The sequence below is a fragment of the Notechis scutatus genome, chromosome 4 (assembly GCF_049901735.1).
Source record: "Notechis scutatus isolate UNSWTSFEM ecotype Mainland chromosome 4, rNotScu1.2, whole genome shotgun sequence".
Classification (NCBI taxonomy): domain Eukaryota; kingdom Metazoa; phylum Chordata; class Lepidosauria; order Squamata; family Elapidae; genus Notechis; species Notechis scutatus.
In genome coordinates, this window is record NC_142012.1 from 54,019,904 (window position 1) to 54,041,090 (window position 21,187).

Consider the following 21,187-nt stretch of genomic DNA (forward strand, 5'->3'; position numbering starts at 1 on the left):
GGAGGCGGCGATGGGCGCCCTCCCCGTCCGCTCCGAGGCCCAGCCCGGCTCCGGCGGCGCAATTCGCCCTGGGCCGCCTCCGTGCCTGAAGGGGCCGGGCTGGGCTGGGGGAGAGCCTCCCCTCCCCCTTCTCCCCCTCCTCCTGGCCTGGGAAGGCGCCTCTTTAAAGAGGGAAGGAGCTGCGGGGCGGCCCCACTCGGCCTCTGCCGCCCGGCTGCTGCCTCGCCTCCGCCAGCCCCTCGCCCGCCTCGCCGCCCCGCAGGTAGTCGGCCTCGAGGGTCGGGGAGGGGGGAGAGAGGGAGACAGGCTGGCTGTGCGGTGTGTGTTGAAGGGGGGGAGGCCCTTCCTTCCCTCCTTTTTCTCTCTCATTCTCACTCTCTCCATCTCTCTTTCTTTCTCCTCCCTCCCTTCCTCTTTAAAACGTCCTGTTTCCTCAGTTTCTCTGGCTGAGGTGGGTCCTTTCTTTCACTCTTTCCATCTCTCCTTTCTTTTTCTTTCTTTCCTCTCTCTCTCTCTCTTTCCTTCTCTCTCCCTCTCCCTTCCTCTTTAAAACGTCCTATTACCTCCATTTCTCAGGCTGAGGTGAATCTTTCTTTCTTTCTTTCTTTCTCTCTCTCTCTCTCTCTTTCTTTCCATCTGTCTCTCTCCTTTCTCCCCCCCCTTTAAAACATCTCATTTCCTCCATTTCTCTGGCAGAGGTGAATCTTTCCTTCCTTTCCTTTCCTTTCCTTTCTCTCTCTTTTCCCTCCCTCCCCCCTCTCTTTTCCCCCCTCCCCTTCCTCTTTAAAACATCTCATTTCCTCCATTTCTCTGGCTCAGGTGAATCTTTCTTTCTTTCTTTCTTTCTTTCTTTCTTTCTTTCTTTCTTTCTTTCTTTCTTTCTTTCTTTCTTTCTTTTTTTTTTCTTTTTCTTTTCTTTTTCTTTTTCTTTCTTTTCTCTCTCTCTCTCTCTCTCTTTCCCTCTTTCTCTCTCTCTCTTCCTTTAAAGCATCTCATTTCCTTCATTTCTCTGGCTGAGGTGAATCTTTCTTTTCTTTCTTTCTCTCTCTCTCTCTCTTTCTTTCCATCTGTCTCTCTCCTTTCTCCCCGCCCCTTTAAAACATCTCATTTCCTCCATTTCTCTGGCAGAGGTGAATCTTTCCTTCCTTTCCTTTCCTTTCCTTTCTCTCTCTTTCCCTCCCCCCCCTCTCTTTTCCCCCTCCCTTCCTCTTTAAAACATCTCATTTCCTCCATTTCTCTGGCTCAGGTGAATCTTTCTTTCTTTCTTTCTTTCTTTCTTTCTTTCTTTCTTTCTTTCTTTCTTTCTTTCTTTCTTTCTTTCTTTTTTTTTTTCTTTTTCTTTTTCTTTTTCTTTCTTTCTTTCTTCTCTCTCTCTCTCTCTCTTTCCCTCTTTCTCTCTCTCTTCCTTTAAAGCATCTCATTTCCTTCATTTCTCTGGCTGAGGTGAATCTTTCTTTTCTTTCTTTCTCTCTCTCTCTCTCTTTCTTTCCATCTGTCTCTCTCCTTTCTCCCCGCCCCTTTAAAACATCTCATTTCCTCCATTTCTCTGGCAGAGGTGAATCTTTCGTTCCTTTCCTTTCCTTTCTCTCTCTTTCCCCCTCCCTTCCTCTTTAAAACATCTCATTTCCTCCATTTCTCTGGCTCAGGTGAATCTTTCTTTCTTTCTTTCTTTCTTTTTTTCTTTTTCTTTTCTTTTTCTTTCTTTTTCTTTCTTTTTTTCTTTTTCTTTTCTCTCTCTCTCTCTCTTTCCCTCTTTCTCTCTCTCTCTTCCTTTAAAGCATCTCATTTCCTTCATTTCTCTGGCTGAGGTGAATCTTTCTTTTCTTTCTTTCTCTCTCTCCCCCTCTTTCTCTCTCCCCTCCTTTTTAAAAACATCCCATTTCCTCCATTTCTCTGGCTGAGGTGGGTCTCCCTCCCTCCCTCCCCAGCCTCTTTTCCTGTGATGTGGGGCAAGAGGCTGCAAGGAAAGATGTGGGGTGGCGGGCTGGAGGAGGGATGCTTTCTCTTCCACGCTTTCCACACCCCGGATTTCATTCCTTCTGGGAATTTCCCAGCCTAAGTGAGAGGCCTGAGGCTCAAGATTGTCTGGATTGGTGCTCCCAAAAGACGTTTATTGTGGAGCTGCTTTGGTCTCCCAGCCACGGATGGAAATGTGGAAGGAAAATCGTGCTTGTTTTGGGGGGGATTATAAAACGGGGTTCCCCTCTCTTAAGACCTCATGGATGAGCCAATTTATTCTGCATCCTTCATTGATTCAGTTTAATCTGGAATAATTATCCTCCCTGGCTCTGCGATCATTGAGTTCAGAAAGAATATTTAGCACGCAGCCCTCCTTCCTTTCCGAGAGGTTGTTTTAAAGCAATCTATAATTTCCAAAAGACTCTTTTTAAAGTCATCTGCATGTTGTCTTCATTAATTTTCAGTACTGCATTTGTTTTACCGTATTGTCTATTGTATCCTTGCCTGAGTGCTACAGCGTTGCTAGTACCGCTAGTTTCTATCCTGCTAGTTTCTATCCTGGTTTTTCTTTTCAGGACAGGGCGTTTTTATTCTTAGAACAAGTCCTGTGACATTGGAGGAGTGGGTATTACGGGCTAGGGAAAAATGAAGATATATCTTTTTTCTTCCCCAGGTTCTGTATTGGATATATTTAGGATGGTATTTCAAGGTCCAGGCTTAAGCAAATTGTGTAGGTCTGGAATCCATTGAAAAAGACACAAATCTTTTGTGGGTGACAAACTATTCAGGAGCACTAGAAATCTCTACACCAGCACAACTGGGATTTAAGCTAGTAGTTTGCTATTAACATTCTATAGGTTGCGTGAAAAAAACATTTTCAGGGTTATAATTGTAATTACAAGAAGGAATGATAATAAAATCGCCCTAATCTTGTGTTTCTGATCCCTACAATATTAGCCCTATATTTTTTTTCATGCAGTTGAAATAGATGGAAACTTAAGATAGTTCTCCTTTATACAGTAACTTGCTTATGATGAAATAAAGATTTTTTTTTAGGAATTGAGACCTGTGGCTGGACCGCAAATGAAAGACATAATTGAGTGCCAAAGAAGAATTTTTTCTTAAGCCACCATGTCTGGTTCTAAGCGCAATGAATATCCATGTTTATTGACCAAGAGTTACTGAGATCTCATAGTTAAGTTCAAGATTTAACATTCCATTGTCGACCCACTATGCTTTATTTCAAAAAGTTATAAAGAAAGGCATTTATATTCCTTCTTTAATAGCAGAGTTTGCTTCATTTCTTACCATATTTGGTAAGTTTCAATATTTGTGGTCAATCAATAAGACAGGCCTTAAGGAAAGCCATGTCCTCGTAGCTTTTTTCCTTCTTATCCAAAAATAAATAAATAAGGAATCATCCTGTCTTTCCTGAAAGTGCTGTCTTCCCAGATGTTAAAATCTCTATTGGTCTTTGCTATGGTAAGGGTGAGCAGAAGTTATTACAACCCAATAACATCTGGAGAACATATTTCGCCTCTGACTTATGAGGCAACTATGGGATGAGTTGAACATTTTGGATTCATGCTGACCAGTATTATTAGATCTGTTGATTGCTGCAAATAAATAGTTCAGAGCTTCTGGTTTCTGATTGACAGACTTGGATTGAAATGCTGATTTTAATCACAAATCCAGAACTCTTTGATCGGGAAGCACGTACTGGTATGTAGAATATAAAATGCTGGATTAGGTCAGCCTTGGCGATTCTTGTATTCTAAGAAATGGCTAAACAGCAGATAATAACAGCAGGGTGACTTAATTGGGTCGAAAGGAAGTTACGTGATCTTCAGATCCGTTAAGTTGATGAGATTACTGGGGGAGTAACTTTTTGAAATCCAGTGGGATCCACAGAGGGAAACCCTTACTCAGTAGAGTTGAGACTCTAGAAAGTGTGAAGAGCAGCAAAGTTTACGAGGGGGCAGAGGCCAAAAGATAGGAAGAACAGTTGTAAGAATTGGATATTTCTAGTCTACTGAAAAGGATTAGAGGTGACATGATAGCAGTTTTGCAATATTTGAAGGGCTGCCACAAAGAAGTGGGGGTCACGCTATTCTCCAAAGTACCTGAAGATAGGATAAGAAGCAATGGGTGGAAACTAAGGGGAGATCCAAGAATGAAGGAGAAATTTCCCAGCAGTGAGAATAATTACTCAGTGGAACAGAAGCTGTGGGTGCTCCATCATTTAGAGGTTTTTGAGAAGAGATTGGACAGCCATTTGTCCAGAATGGTACTATGGGGTCTTCTGCTTGAACTGGGGCTGGACTAGAAGACCTCCAAGGTCCTTTCCAAATCTGTTCTGCCATAGTAAGTGAATCTTCCGCCTGGGAATGTGTGTAAATCCAATCCAGTCCAGCCCTCCGTTTCACCCCCTCCCCCTTGAAGAAAACTGAAGGAGGTTTGCCATTTGAAGGGATTAATCAGCTACAAGAATGTCTAATCCACCAGGCCAACCGGTGTTGAAATCCACCCAGATTCCGTTGAGACCAGGGTGCTTCAGTTGGGCAATCCCCCACTCCTCCCTTCTCAGACTAGTTTCTTCCTTGTATTTGCAAGAAAAAGGAGAGAGAGAAAAATGCTGTCTTGGGGGAAGGGAAGTGACTCCTTAACCAACTGCTTCCCAAAAGAGGAGGGGTTGCAAGGAAGGCGTTTTACTGTGGGGATCACTACCATATTTCCTCAAAATGCTGCTTCTTACCAAGTCAGTGGGAGCCTGTCTGAACTTCATTTCTTTCTTTTTCTTTTTCTTTTTCATGGTTTATAATTCAGTACAGGTAGTCCTCAGCTTACAACAGTTTGTTTAGTGACCGAAGTTACAACAGCACTGGAAAAAGTGACTTTCCATCATTTTTCACACTTTTGACTGTTGCAGTACCGTGATTTACGAAAACTTTGCTGCAGCAGCCAAAAAAGCCAATGCAATCCTAAATTGCATTAACAGAGGGATACAATTGAGAACAAGGGAGGTACTAATACCACTCTATAAAACCTTAGTAAGGCCACACCTAGAATACTGCATCCAGTTTTGGTCACCACACTATAAAAAAGATATTGAGACTCTAGAAAAAGTACAGAGAAGAGCAACCAGGATGATTAGGGGACTGGAGACTAAAACATACAAAGAACGGTTGCAGAAACTGAGATATGGCTAGTCTAGTGAAAGAGAAAGACCAGGGGAGACATGACAGCAGCCTTCCAATATTTGAGGGGCTTCCACAGAGAGCAGGGGATCAATCTATTTTCTAAAGCCCCAGAAGGCCAGACAAGGAACAATGGACGGAAACTGAACAAGGAGAGATTCAACCTGGAAATAAGGAGAAACTTTCTGAAAGTGAGAACAATCAACCCATGGAACAGAATGCCCTGGAAAATTGTGGGAGCGCCATCACTTGAGATTTTGAAGAAGAAATTGGACTGCCATTTGTCGGAAATGGTGTAGGGTCTCCCGCTTGGGCAGGGGGTTGGACTAGATGACCTACAAGGCCCCTTCTAACTCTGATTATCTGTTTTCTTAACTTGATAAGTGGTTCCTATTTATGACCGTTGCAGTGCCCTAGGGTCATATGATTCCCTCCAAGCAAAGCCCATGGGGGAAGTCAGATTTCCTTCACAACCATGTTACTAATGTAACAACTGCAGTGATTCACTCAACCACGGGGCAAGAAAAGTCGTAAAATGGGGCAAAACGCACTTAACAAATTTCTCACTTGGCAAGATATATTTTTTTAGAATATTTTTTATTGTTTACTTATAAATATATTGAATACAGTGTAATGGGCCGTGGCATTCCAATTGCCATAAAACAGAAGTAAAAACAGAATAACGTATATGCAAATGTATATATACAAATTTTTGTACAAAAAAAATTCTGACCATCCTATCATATGTCAACTCCTCTATCATTCTAACACTTACATTCCTCTACCGATAATACAGACAGTGTCTCTTTCCAAGTCTCCCTCACCTGATTCTTTCACCTTCCAACTTCTACCTCGTGTTTCTAACCATTGATAAAACCTATTCCATGTTGAATAGTATTCTGTATATCTTTTATTTTTAGTGTGAGTCTGTCCATTTCTGCACAGTCTAGTATCTTCCTTATATCCTCTTAACGGGGTGTTTTCCTTCTTCCACTACTGTGTGTATACAATTCTTGCTACGGTCAAAACGTGTAATATTAAATATTAAAGCAGATACATTTTGATCTCAATTGTGGTTGTAGGTTGAGTACCTATAGTCTGAAAAATGGGGCTTTGTATGATCCTTCGCAGTGTTGTGATCATTAAGTAATTGACTTGGTTATTTTAGGGTATGGGTCTCCAAAATTGGCAAACTCAATGTTGGCTGGAGAATTCTGGGAGTTGGAAGTCCACAAGTCTTAAAGTTGCCAAGTTTTGTTGTGCTTAGCCGGCAGCAGGTGTGGATGGCTGAGGACAGCGAGGACTCAGATGAGGGGCCAGGACCATCAGGAAGTGGACTGCTACCTTCAGAGATTGTGGGGGCTGGCAGCGATGAGATTCCCGAGGAGCCTGTGCCAAGTGTGCGCAGGGCTGCTCGCAGGAAAGAGCAGCTACAGCAGCACGGGTGACTCGGGAATAAGGCTGCAAGGTAATGGCTCCTCCTTCAAGAAGATAAAAGCCAGCTGTGAATCAGATGTTCTTTGCAGGAAGCAAAGATGTTCTGAAACTCAAGCCTTGTGGACATTGCAGTGTCTTAAGTTGGTACTTAAAGACTCTTGTGTTGCAAAATATCTCTAGGTAACCTTATCTGTTATTCTTGGCAGCCTCGCACAGTTTTGGTGAGGCTTGTGCTTATCAAAGTTAATTAGTTTGCAGCAGTCTTTTAACCAGGGATTCATAAGAATCATTAAAAGGTTTCTGTTCCCTTTGGTTCATGTTTATTTTATTGGAAAAGGGTTTGGGTCAGAACAAGTTTGGAGAACTCTGTTGTAGGGAATTAAGAACCCTTCTCTGTTTATCTGTTCCAAAAGGATCCAAAATTGATGGCAGGCGTGGCACTGTGGAGGCAAGTTGCTGATCAGCGGAGGCCCTTTTAAAGCTAGAAGTTCTTCTGTCTCCACTGATACACATTCTATACATGGCGGGGGGGAAAGAATCCTGCAAGTTTACAAGACAGATGGCTTAAGGAACAAAGCTGTTACAAAATCTAGTAATCCTGCTACAGATACTTCAAAACCTCCTCCCAGAAGGGAGCGACAGAAACAGACTGTGAGGAGTGGGTGTGTGGGGTCTCTAACAATGCTTTGAGCTCTAAGCACAAAGTACTTATAGGCAGTATCCTGGATAATGGGAAGCGAGCTTCCTATAATCTCCACTGTCCTCACCACTCTCTGTATGGACTTTCTATCCGAGACACTGCAGCCATAAAACCAAACAGCGATGCGGTTTGTTAAAACGATCTCAATCGCGCCTCTGTAAAAAAGTAACCAGGACAGAAGAAGAAATATAATTTATTATTACAGCAATCATAATTGATTATTCTGATTATAATGGCAACTGGTAAATGTTGTGTTTTCTTGGAACTAAGCAAGAAAAAAATCCAGTTTCAAATCTTTGCTTTGAACTCTAAGCACATAGCACTTATAAGCAGTGTCCTGAATAACGGGGTAAGCTTCCTATAATCTCCGTTATCCTCACCACTCTCTGTACAGACTTTCTTCATGAGGTACTGCTATGTATGTCCATACATTCAAACTAGACTGTGATATTTCTCTGTGTTATATATCTCCGTATATGTGTGTGTATGTGTGTGTGTGTATATATATATATATACACACACACACACACACATACATACATGTTATCTTTTGAGAACTGAATGCAACGAGATTTCGTTTTAAGGTATGCTGATTCGTGTACTTTTAAAGTGACAATATAGTTTTTGTTCTATTCTAAAATTCTGTTCTAATTGACCCTGTCCCAATTTATTTCTTAATTCTCACCAGATTGGTCATGTTTGAAATTAAGAAAATCTGCTGTATTGGTGCTGGCTATGTTGGTGGGCCAACATGCAGTGTTATTGCTCAGATGTGCCCCAAAATTAAAGTCACCGTGGTTGATGTCAACGAAGCTCGAATCGGGGCCTGGAATTCTGACGTCCTTCCCATTTATGAGGTATAGTGGGCTCAGTAATATTTTCCATCCTTACTTTTTTGTTCTGGTGTTTTTATGCTGCATTTCACGCGTCTAGATTCCTGCAACACTGCTGCTACCTTTATGAAATCCGTTCTTATTGTTAATCATTTTAATGTACTGTTCCAGGATGACTATCAAAAGAACCTCCTGTTATACCTTCTGTGATAACCCAGGGCGTGGCACAAAGGCAATACAGTCAAATAAGCAAGAAATGTTCCTTTAATACCTCCAGCTTTGCCCCAAATGTCCAGGTTATCTTCATCTGGAGAAAAAAAAACTCTCCCAAGAGCAGTTTTTAAGTGGAGGAAATTCAGTCCGAAAACAAAGTACATACAAAATGTAAATAAAAACCCACACAAACCACACTGCAGCAATTAACTGGACAGGGCAGGAGAAGGAATTGCAGACTTGAAAGCCCAGCAAAACACACACAGGTGGGAAGACGCCAGGAACCCAAATAAGCCTCGACGATACAAGATAATTCACGATTTGCTCCCAATAGCTTTGCTGTGCGCAGCTTCCCTTTTTAAACACTGTGTCCCCAGCTGCAGCTAATGAAGGGAATCAGGGCCCTTTCCTCCCCCGTAAGCCACGCAACTCACATTGCTCCCTTCTCTGTTCCTCCCTGCGTGCCCTAGGATGAAAAGGGGGTGGGCCTGGGTCTTCCTCTGATTTCCCTCTCCCTTGCTCTACCTCTCCCCTGCACTACCCAGTCAGACTTTGCCCTTCCCCAGTTTCTTCCACAGGCAATGGAGCCATACTCCCACTCCCTTCCAGCTGCTCAGCCTCCTCCTCTGAGTCAGACTCCGATAGGGGCATGACACCTTCATAACTGCCCATGGGGCAGAATAGAATAAGGACAAGCTCACTCAATAAATGTTGTTTTCAGAATAGGAATTAGGTTGATGACAGGTTTTGAATGGCTGTCCTTTTGCATAGACATTAGGAAGGTGTGGAGGAAGTGAAATTCATTTCCCCCAGGAGGTTTGGGTTGTTGTTTTGCTCTCTCTCAAAGCCAGAGAAGCATCAGTTGTGCCAATAAAGGAGATTTGTAGCTCAAGATTGAAATGAGGGGTCTGTGATGCTCTCTGAGCTTGGTGGTTTTCTGGCAGACCTTTCATTACCCAACTAGGTAACATGATCAGTGCTAGAAGAGGATTGTGGCTTGCAGAGTGAAGGAGGAGAACTGAGACTCCGCGGTGCTCTCTGAGCTTGGTGGTTTCCTCGCTGTTTGCTTACAGGTGGCTTGTCCTGTACCCCACTCCTTACTAGCACTGCTGATGTTACCTATTTGGGTAATGAAACGTCTGCAAGAAAATAACCAAGTTCAGAGAGTACCAAGGACCTCGCAAGCCTCTGTTGATGTACAGTGAAGGAATGAAGTTGCTTTTTTAATTTTGATTTTTATGTATTTATTGATCCCTTTGAGCCATGTTCTTCTTGAATAAAACCCATTGAAAATGCTTTATTTATTGACTTTGTTTTTTCCAGCCAGGACTTAAAGAGGTAGTAGAATCTTGCAGAGGGAAGAATCTCTTTTTCTCTACCAACATTGATGATGCTATCAAAGAAGCCGATCTGGTGTTCATTTCTGTAAGTAATTAATTTGACCTTTTAAAAGTTCAGATCGGTGGGTGGGAAGGAGGAGACAGTTAATCACAAATGCCAGCAATATTTTTACTCAGCCTCCAAATTCATTGGACAAAGATGATCAGGAGGGGAATTACAGTACCAGGTAAAAACTTCCATTGGTCAGTTCCAGAAGAACAGTTAGTTTAAAAAGGAGAATATTGGGGATGCCTGTGACTCAGTGGCTAAGATGCTGAGCTTCAGAAAGGTCAGCAGTTCGAATCCCTAGCGCTGCGTAATGGAGTGAGTTCTCATTACTTGTCCCAGCTTCTGCCAACCTAGCAGTTCGAAAGTATGTAAAAATGCAAGTAGAAAAATAGGGACCACTTTGGTGGGAAGGTAATAGCGTTCCATACACCTTTGGCATTTAGTCATGCCGGCCAAATGACCACGGAGATATCTTCGGACAGCGCTGGCTCTTTGGCTTTGACACAGAGATGAGCATCCCCCCCTCCCCCCCAGAGCCAGAACGACGTATTTGCTAGGGGAACCTTTACCTTTAATTACAGATCATCTACTCTCATTCAATGATAGGTTTTCCAGAATTACTGTGAAAAGGGGGGTTAAGAAAGGATTGTGTTCCAGATTCCATGTTTGATGCTAATAATGCATAGCTTAATTAAATGACAATGACAGAAATCCCTCTAAATTCATTGGGAATTATTCTCCATTAAGCAACAGAAGACATAACATATTTTGGAATTTAAAAAGAGGACACTTAGGTTCCAAGTTTATATATGTTGTTCACAAGAGGCATTTAGATACGCCCCCTTTTGCAATACAAGAAGTTACATTTTGCTTAAACAAAACAAAATTAGATAATTTTTAAAATGTTTTGTCTAATTTTATTTTGTTTTTGCCAAAAAAAAAAAAATCCTTTTAGGAGCTTTTGTTTTAACTTTCTGAATAATATGAAAAAACTTGTAAAAAAATTACATTTTTCTTGATTTAGCTCTACATTATCCCTGCTAAAAGGAAGTAACTCCTTAGAAGTAGGAATTCTGGCATACAATTCTGCTGGGAATTGGGTGGGTGGGAGCAGAATTAAAATCCTCATAATGGCAACTGGAAAGTTGTAAGCAGGGTGTCCAACCTTGGCAACTTTAAGACTTGTGGACTTCAACTCCCAGAATTCCTCAGCCAGCTTTGCTGGCTGAGGAATTCTGGGAGTTGAAGTCCACAAGTCTTAAAGTTGCCAAGGTTGGACACCCCTGTTGTAAAGAAACTCCTACTCATTTTACACACCCATCAACATCGCTCCCCACTATCTGTAGGGGAGACCCTATAACAGGGGTCCCCAAACTTGGCAACTTTAAGACTTGTGGACTTCAACTCCTGAAGAATTCTGGGAGTTGAAATCCACAAGTCTTAAAGTTGCCAAGTTTGGAGACCTTTGCCCTATATGTATGTAGAATTTCAAAATGGTTCTGTATTTTTTTTTTAAAAAAAGATCATTTGTTTTATTATATAAAATACAAATAAAAGATGAAATTAAGGGAAGGAAAAGGAGTGGGGAAACGGGGATGTGAGATATAAGGGAGGAGAAAGAAAAAAAAGGCATTGACTTCCAACTCTTCTTAGCACAGTTGAAAATAAAAACACAGCAACCTCAACTTTTTGCTTTTACACATTAATATATAACTAGCCATTTGTATAACGATATTTTTTTCTGAGCAACAAAACCAAAGTCAGTTTCAATTTTTTTAAAATCACAAGCGCAAAATCCAGAAGTGATATCCAAATGAATATCCATATATATTTTCATCTTTGAATAAAATAATAATAAAATTCTCTTCCAGTAAGAATACAGTGAACCTTGTTAATAAAAATGATGACAGTTCACAAAGTATTAAGAAAGTATTAAGAAAATAGAAATACATACTATTTCCATGGCAAGGAAGATAAAGCAGGAACGGTTAAATTATTTTATTCAAAGGATGGTTCTGTATTTTTAAGATGCTATAACAGTGGTGGTTAACCTTTTTGGCACCAAGTGCTGAAACGGGAGCGCGCATGCGTGCCAGAAACCATGAGCTTAGTTTCCTGGCATGCGCACAGGCCACTTGGTCTTCCAGTTTCTAATGCGCATGCATGCGCAAAGACCAGCTGGCTCTTCCGGTTTCTGGCGCTCCCATGTGTGCGAAAAGCAGCTGGCCGGCACACATGCATGCGCTGGAACAATGAGCGATGGCTGTGTGAAGCCACAGGCGCTGATGTGGAGATATGGCTTTGCGTGCCACTTCCGGCATGCATGCCCTAGGTTCACCATCAAGGTACTATAACATATAATAGCAGAAGGCTCACCTATTAAAATGCACTTGCGAATTTAAATTTAGGGATATTGGATGAAAAGAAAGAGATTCTGCGCAAATTGAAGAAACGGGAAAGAAGATGTTGAACTTCCTTAATTGGAACTGGGTAGCAAAGCGAATTTTAATTTGCTTACATTTCAATAAATTAACCCCTATGGGCGGGCAAACTTTGGCGGTAGAGTGTGGATTCTGACAAACTGACAATACTTGAAAGTGAAGGACTTCAGATGCACTAAGTGTTTCTCCAGCTCTTAACAAGAATAAGACCACAATTTTCTTAGTGATCTAAAGTTGTTCCTAAAGCCCAGGAAGTAACAGGTGGTTTTTCCTGAGAATGTCCCCTCTTTCAAGCAATCTTTTAACCTAGGTTAATACGCCCACGAAGACCTACGGAATGGGGAAAGGCCGGGCTGCGGACCTGAAATATATTGAGGCTTGCGCAAGACGGATCGTGCAGAACTCCAACGGTTATAAAATTGTGACTGAGAAAAGCACCGTACCTGTGCGGGCTGCGGAGAGCATCCGCCGCATATTCGATGCCAACACCAAACCAAATTTAAATCTGCAGGTAAAATATTGAGAATCGGGAACCGAAGCAAGGTGCTTCTCATCTGTGCGCCTGGAAATCGGTCTTTGTCCTTGGCTCGCAGGTCTTGTCCAACCCGGAATTTTTAGCGGAGGGCACGGCTGTCAACGACCTCAAGAATCCAGACCGCGTATTGATAGGGGGAGACGAGACCCCCGAGGGGCAAAAAGCCGTCCGGGCATTGAGTGCCGTCTACGAGCAGTGGGTGCCCCGAGTGAAGATCCTGACCACGAATACGTGGTCTTCGGAGCTCTCCAAACTGGTTGGTATCGTAGAATGGCCCACTGGTAGTCCTCGATTTACAATCTTTTCATTTAGCATCCATTCAAAGTTCTTACAGAAGAACAGAGTTGGAAGGGACCTCGGTGGGTTAGCCTTGTTGCCTGGTTCCTGCATTTCAACTGAAACAATGTTGTGCTTTGCTTTCTGTTTGTTTCAAGGCAGCCAACGCTTTCCTCGCTCAGAGGATTTCCAGTATCAACTCCATCAGTGCCCTGTGTGAAGCCACGGGCGCCGATGTCGAAGAGGTGGCCAGAGCCATCGGAATGGATCAAAGAATTGGAAACAAGTTCTTGAAGGCCAGCGTTGGTAAGTTCTGAAGAATCGGGCTTCCCTGTGGAATTTTGCTGGTCAGAAGGTCGTAAAAAGGGGATTACGTGACCCCGGGACATCATACATATAAACGTCATAAATATGAGTTCAGTTGTGCCAAGCGTCCAAATTTGGAAACCACGGGGCTGCTGCGGGGGTTGTGTGAAAAAAACCCAATTCTAAGTCACTTTTTACAGTGCCGTTCGAACTTTGAACGGTCACTAAACAGACTTCACTTTAATTTGAGTAATTTATGAATCTTATAAAAGGAATACCAATATTAAATAAATAGTACATGAAGGAGATGCTATAAATAACGTGTTTCCCTGAAAATATGACCTACCCCGAAAGTAAGTCCTAGCCTGATTTTTTTTACACGCGCGCCCAATATAAGCCCTACCCCCAAAATAAGCCCTAATTAAGATCCCACCCACTCCAGAGTGGACGGGAAAAAATTAAACTAGGATGGGGATGGGTGTGTATGGAGTTGCCCTACTACTTACCTTTGGACAGTTGTAGCCAGGCCTCGCACACCCTGACAGCTGCATGGCTGGCCCCTTTCTTCTGCATCCGGCAAGGCTGGCAAGGCTTTCCTGAAGGCCTCTGTCATGCCCCTGTTGGAATCTGATTCTGAGGGAGAGGTGGAACAGCAGACAGGGAGTAGGAGTATGGCTCCAGTGGTTGTGGAGGAAACTGGGGAAGGGCACACTCTGGCTGGGCATTCAGAGGAAGACCCAGGCCCATCCCCTCTTTATCTTAGGGCATGCAGGGAGGAACGGAGAAGGGAGCAACGTGAATTGTGTGCTTTTCGGGGGAGGAAAGGGCCCTGATCCCCTTCATTGGCTGCAGCTGTGAAAACTTTAAAAGGGCAAACTGCACACAGCAAAGTTGCTGGAAGCAAAATGTGAAATATTTTGGTTTGTCAAGTCTTATCTGGGTTCTGTCATCCTCCCAACTCTGTGTGTTTCGTTATCTTTTCAAGTCTGCAATTCCTTATCCTGCCCTGTCTGGTTAATTGCTGCAGCGTAGTTTGTGTTGGGTTTTATTTATAATTTATATGTACTTTTGGTTTGGATTAAATTTCTCCCCTTTAAAAACTGTTCTTGGGAGAGTTTTTTCTCCAGCCAATGATAACCGGACATTGGGGGCCAAGTTGGGGGTATTAAAGGGACTTTACATATTTTTGTGGAATTTGTTGCTTTTGTGCTATGCCCCTTTGGGTCATCACAGCCCCTGTAAGTGATAACACAGCTCTGGATCGATCCGGAGCTCAGTTATCGGCTGCAGAGGCCTTCAGGAAAGCCTTGCCAGCCACAGAAGAAGAAGTTCCTGAAGGCCTCTGACAGCGAAAAGGAGGCCGGGGGCAACGCACGAAAGTAAGGCTAGTCAGTGGATGATGTCCCCCGAAAATAAGACCTGGTGCCTTTTTTGGTGGCAACAAACATTATAAGACAGGGTCTTATTTTCAGGGAAACATGGTAGGTAGTAAACATTGGGCGCAGCAGGATATGAACCAGTTGCCAAGCGTCCGAATGTAACCCACGCGACCATGGGGATGCTGCAGCGGTCATAAGGGTGAAAAACAGTCATAAGTGCCACTGTAACTTCGAACGGCCACTAAGTGAACTGTTGTAAGTCAAGGACTACCTGTACAGAAATGGGATATCGTATTAAATGTGCGCTTAAGGAAAGGTTCGTTCAGGCCGTCCCACAAATGTGGAGCAAATGCAGAAGAGACGCCCCATATTTCTTAAATCTGTTCACCTCAGGTAGACAAGGGCAAAAGGCCATTCTAGGAAGAAGGGAGAGGTACTTGAAAATATTCTTTTTAAAAAACTGTCGTCCTTGAAAGTGAGACTCAATTCCTGTTTTTGTCCCCACAGGATTTGGCGGGAGCTGTTTCCAAAAAGATGTTCTGAATTTGGTTTACCTTTGCGAGGCGTTGAACTTACCTGAAGTGGCTCGCTATTGGCAACAGGTAAGGCAAAGGTGAGCTGTGGGAGGGAACTCAAAGACTTAAGGGAATGGGATTACTCTAATTTGGTCCCCATCGTATTCTTGGATGTTTTGCTAGGAAGGGCTGTGAAAACATCTACAGATCCCTCACATCCCAGACATAAACTGTTTCAACTTCTACCCTCAAAACGACGCTATAGAGCACTGCACACCAGAACAACTAGACACAAGGGGAGTTTTTTCCCCAAACGCCATCCCTCTGCGAAACAAATAATTCCCTCAACACTGTCCAACTATTTACAAAGTCTGCATTACTATTACTATTAATCTTCTCATCACTCCTTATCACTCCTCCCCTCCCACTTGTGACTGTATGACTGTAACTTTGTCGCTTGTATCCTTACGATTTATATTGACTGTTTCCTAGTATGATTTGATTGCTTATCATACTCTATGACTATGATTAAGTGTTGCACCTAATGATTCTTGACTCTTGACTAATGTATCTTTTCTTTTATGTACACTGAAAGCATTTGCACCAAAGACAAATTCCTTGTGTGTCCAATCACACTTGGCCAATAAAGAATTCATTCTATTCTGTTCTATTCCACTCCACTCCACTCCTATTCTATTCCTTATTCCCTTATTCTCCTCTCCTCTCCTCTCTTCTATTCCTTATTCCCTTATTCTCCTCTCCTCTCTTCTATTCCTTTCCCTTATTCTCCTCTCCTCTCCTCTCTTCTATTCCTTATTCCCTTATTCTCCTCTCCTCTCCTCTCTTCTATTCCTTATTCCCTTATTCTCCTCTCCTCTCCTCTCCTCTCCTCTCCTCTCCTCTCCTCTCCTCTCTCCTCTCCTCTCCTCTCCTCTCTTCTATTCCTTATTCCCTTATTCTCCTCTCCCTCTTTCTATTCCTTATTCCCTTATTCTCCTCTCCTCTCCTCTCTTCTATTCCTTATTCCCTTATTCTCCTCTCCTCTCTCCTCTCTTCTATTCCTTATTCCCTTATTCTCCTCTCCTCTCCTCTCCTCTCCTCTCCTCTCCTCTCCTCTCCTCTCCTCTCCTCTCTTCTATTCCTTATTCCCTTATTCCACTGGTTCCCAAACTTTTTCAGTCCACCGCTCCCTTGGTGCTACAAACTCATCCTTGGTGCCCCCCACCCAGGGGTAGGATTCAAATTTCTGTGGGTGTGGCCTAATTTGAGAGTGTGGCTTGATGGTCATGTGACTGGGTGGGCATGGCTTGGTGGTCACATGACTGAGTGGGTGTGGCTTGGTGGTCACATGGCTGGGTAGGTGTGGTTTGGTGGTCATGTGACTGGGTTGCATTGAATTGCATTGACGTGTGTCCCTTCTTGTGCACAGCCCAGATTTTGTGATTCTTTGCAGCAAAAATTACTGACCTCTGGCTTTGCTCTACTTTTCAAATGTGCCACCACTGCTGCTTTCTAGGTGCCAGCCCCGCAGGTCCACCCCATTGAGCCCGCTGCACCAGAGGGACCTGCCCAAGCAAGTCCGAGTGGAGCAGGGGGGGAAGGGTGCATGCCATTTTCCCACCCACCCACGACCCCTAACCCCAGTTACGACTCCATGCATGTGCGCCCCTTGCCAAGCTACAGAAGGCTGCTGGGGGGGTGTCCCAGACCCCAGAGTGGGTGGGTGGGTGGGTGCAGGTGACTCCTTAATCCGGATTGCAACCGGGGAAAGAGTGCAAGCCTGTTCTGTTTCTTCCCCACCCACCCACCCTCTGTCCAAGTTTCCCGGCTTGGGGAAAAAAAAAAACACGGACCGCCATCGGTCCATGCCCGCACACTCCCGCTCACCCACCCACCCACTTTGTACCAACAGGGTATCCTTCCCCTGCCTCCCCCTTCATTCCCACCCTCCGCTGTGCTATTCTATCCTAATTCTATTCTATTCTATGCTATTCCCTTATTCTATTCTATTCCCTTATTCTATTCTATTCCCTTATTCTACTCTACTCTACTCTACTCTACTCTACTCTACTCTACTCTACTCTACTCTACTCTACTCTACTCTACTACTCTACTCTACTCTACTCTACTCTACTCTACTCTCTACTCTATTCCTTATTCTATTCCATTCCATTCTATTCTATTCTATTTTGGTGCAAATAACAGAAGCATAGGCCCCCATCATAGGCCATTATGTGTCTTCACAACATGGGCAGAAACTGGTTCTATTTTACATGGAGATTTCAAGCATCAACCTCTTACAACTCCCCATCCTTAAAAAAAGGCTTCCTCCGGGGATGATTTTTATTGGATATTTATTGTTTTTAAGCTATTTGTAGCCTCTTCTCTAATACATAAACAAGCAGGTCTGTCTTAAACATAAATTCCTAAATATAAAGGAAAATAACCTGAAATTATGTATTGGATGGTCTTTGAAGTTCTCAGAGCTTGGTTGTTTTCTTGTGGACGTTTCATTACCCAGCTAGGTAACTTCAGTGTTATATGAGAATGGTGTGTCTGTTTATAGATATACATAAACATTATCCTTTCTAGCACTGATAATGCTACCTAGTTGGGTAATGAAACATCTGCAAGAAATCAACCAAGCTCAGAGAGCACCAAGGACCTCACAATGAGAAAAAGTGTGTGTGTGTGTGTTTGTGTATGTGTACCTATGTATGTGTGCGCACATGTCCATTCAAGAATAGGTATGTATAAACCTGGACATACGCATCTCATAAAATTTGGCAATCAGGTGCAGCCCTTGCATATACTTGGTGAGAATTTGTACATTTAGATACAGATTAACAGAGTTGGAAGGGACCCTGTAGTCCAACTCACCGCCCAAGCAGACCCTACACCAATTCTTTATTAATTTTATCTGGGTTTTCACAAAAACATAATACAAATAAAACATCTTTTTTTAAGAATAGCATGGTCCCGGGTTATCACTTCTCCATACAGACACAAACTCAATTTCATATTCATCTTTGTGTTCTATTCCATATCTTATTACTATTTTAACATTTTCTCCATAATTTTTCCCCTCCCTTGGTTTTCTCAGCTTTATTTTTAACTATCTCATATCTAAATTCAATTATATATCTTTTTCTAAGTTTCAATGTCTTTCTAATCATTATATTTATACTTTTGTCTGCCCTGTTTCAATTTCATATTATCTTTTCTCATTAAACAAATTTTCCCCTGTAGTTACTAATTGGAGTATGACACCTTTATATCTTTTGATTTTATCCATTCAACTCTTATTTAAACTTCAACTTATGCCTTTAAAATTATAACATTCATTATAGTACATAACTTCCAATCGAATTCTGCTTAGTACATTCTTAAAATTCATACTATGTTCTTAATATATGTGTGTGTGTGTGTGTATATACACACACACACACACACACACACACAAACATACATACATACATACATACAGACTCACACCCACACAGATGATGAGACACGACCACGGACCAGAAGCCGTACCGCAGCTGCATCACTACCCGCTTCAAACCCCTCCGAGCCATACATGAAGCGAACTGACCCCACCATGAAGATGCAGCACGACCACGAACGCGAAGCCAAACAGGATCACAGCTCACCAGCTCAAATCCCCCAGCAACTAAGACTAACCTGAGTACAACCAAGCCCCCACCTGAACAGAACACACCCCCAGCCAATCAGAACACAGCCAAACCCCCAACCAATGAGAACACCCCCCACCCAATCAGAACACAGCCAAGCCCCCATTCAATCAAGTCACACCCCCACTAGCAGTTAAAAGGAAGAAGCAGCTGCATGCTCACATTACTCCGAGAAGCACAAAGCCGAAGACACAAGCCTGAAGATGATCAATGAGACTTCATCGAAACGTCGCCTAGATACTTCCAATTTTACGTGGGAGAAAACCCGAATAACCAAAGATAAATTTATATATATATATATATATATATATATATATATATATATATATATATATATATATATATATATATATATATATATATATATATATATATACACACACACACACACACACACACACACACACAGACACACACACGGTATTCAGCTTTGTTTGGGTATTTTCCCATGTCATTATAGTTCGGCAGAATCTCATCTGCCATCATCAGGCTTCTGTACTGTGTTCGTATGTATGTAGGTATGTATGTCTAGGTGTGTTTGGGTCTTTTCCCGGAAACTGAAAAAGTATTTGCTGTGTGAGAAAGAAGGAGACAGCAAGGAGCCTGGGCGTGGTTTAGCTCAACTGTTCTATACTAAAGCTGCTTGATGCTCTGAAACTGAAACTCCTCTCCTCTGCTTTTGTGTTTTGCATTTGGAACAGATTTCTTTCCAGGTGGGGAGGGGGAGTAGAACTCCTTAGCATCAGAGCATGTTAATAATAATAATAATATACAAAATACTAATGCTCTGGTGGTCATTTCGAAAAATCCTTTCTTAGTGAGTACCTAGAAGCCGAGAGGATCATACGTGCCAAATTTCAAGTCTGTAGGCGATTCTGGAGATTTTGTAATGATGTGTGAGTGGTCTTTCGCTTTTATGTATATAGATTTATTTATACCTCTGAGCAGCATAAATTTCCCCAGCCTTTGGGTTTTTATAAACTTGGACGCAAAGGAAAAACAATTGAATTTCATTTGATGTTTACAAAGAAGGAGGCCTTACTCTCTCTCTTTCTCCTTTTCTTTTTTTCAACCCATAATGGCAGGTGATTGACATGAATGACTATCAACGAAGGAGATTTGCTTCCCGTATCATCGATAGCCTCTTCAACACGGTCACTGATAAGAAGATTGCTATTTTGGGATTTGCATTCAAAAAGGACACAGGAGATACCAGGTAAAAAGGAGGGGAACTCGAGCCGCAGGCCCTGGCCTACAGATTCCAACACCCCCAATCTGGCTGTGCGAAATGCAGACCAGGATTGGTGTCAGTCAGAAGTGAGGAGGGATTACAGTCAGTCCTTGATTTAACAACCACAGTGGAGCCCCAAATTCATGTGGCTAAGCGAAACATTCATTCAGGGAGGTTTGTGCTCCATATTAAGACCTTCTCTGCCACCGTTGTTGAAGTGAATCCGTACAATCATTAGTAACAAACCTTGGATTGTTAAGTAAGCCTGGCTTGTTCCATTAACCTTTGCTGGTTGGAAGGTCGCAAAAAGGGGAATTGTGATCCCGGGAATGGATCGTGCCAGTCGCCAAGCCCCTGAATTTTGATCACATGACCTTGAGGAAGTGGCAGCGGTCATAAGTGTAAAGTGGTCATAAGCCCCCTTTTTTTGGGGGGGGGGTAACTTCGAATTGTCACTAAACGAATCCTTTCAGCTCATGAGCCTTGACTGCCAAAGCGGATGAGAGACCCAAACCTTTGGGGGGAGGGAAATCCCCCATTTTTCCAAGTGAAATAAGTGTCTCCCACTTCCCCCCCCCCCCACGTCAAAAAGCAGGGAAGGTGGGAAAGGGCGGAAATTTGGGGGTTTGTCTCCTTTGGAGGGTGTGTGTGTGTTCAAAAACCAGATGGGACATTTTGTACCTCACACCCCTGAAGCCGCAAATGACGGGCCGTCCTCGTCTTACGACCACCACTGAGAACAAAATTTCTATGGCTAAGCGAGACATTTGAGAAGTGAGTCCTTGCCCCATTTTACGACCGTTCTTGCCACGGTTGTTAAGTAAATCACTGCAGTTCTTAAGTTCGTCACACGGTGGTTATGAATCTGGCTTCCTTGTTGACTTTTTGCTGGTCAGAAGGTCACAAAAGGGGGATCACGTAATCCCGGGAGACACTGCAACGGTCATAAAAGTGAGTCAAATTAAGCATCTTCTTTTCGTCCCAAAGGTGCCTTTTTTTTTTTCAAGAGGCCACTGGACTTTCTTGGTTTTCCTTTGAAGATGTTTCGCTTCTCATCCCAGAAGCTTCTTCAGCTCTGGCC

At 42.9% G+C, this 21,187-nt stretch overlaps 1 protein-coding gene across 2 annotated transcripts in view; it reads left to right on the top strand.

Annotated features, from left to right (window-relative positions):
• Positions 1 to 21,187, top strand: part of UGDH (UDP-glucose 6-dehydrogenase) — a 28,673-nt gene continuing 7,486 nt past the window's right edge. Inside the window, exons 1-8 of one of the 2 annotated variants that reach the window (XM_026675322.2) lie at positions 1 to 262; positions 7,982 to 8,150; positions 9,663 to 9,764; positions 12,480 to 12,680; positions 12,763 to 12,960; positions 13,139 to 13,286; positions 15,173 to 15,267; positions 19,961 to 20,091. In XM_026675322.2, coding sequence (XP_026531107.2) covers positions 7,989 to 8,150; positions 9,663 to 9,764; positions 12,480 to 12,680; positions 12,763 to 12,960; positions 13,139 to 13,286; positions 15,173 to 15,267; positions 19,961 to 20,091 — 1,037 coding nt within the window. In that variant the 5' untranslated portion in view covers positions 1 to 262; positions 7,982 to 7,988. The remainder of the gene's footprint in view (positions 263 to 7,981; positions 8,151 to 9,662; positions 9,765 to 12,479; positions 12,681 to 12,762; positions 12,961 to 13,138; positions 13,287 to 15,172; positions 15,268 to 19,960; positions 20,092 to 21,187) is intronic. The other variant, XM_087965813.1, reaches the window with a different exon arrangement.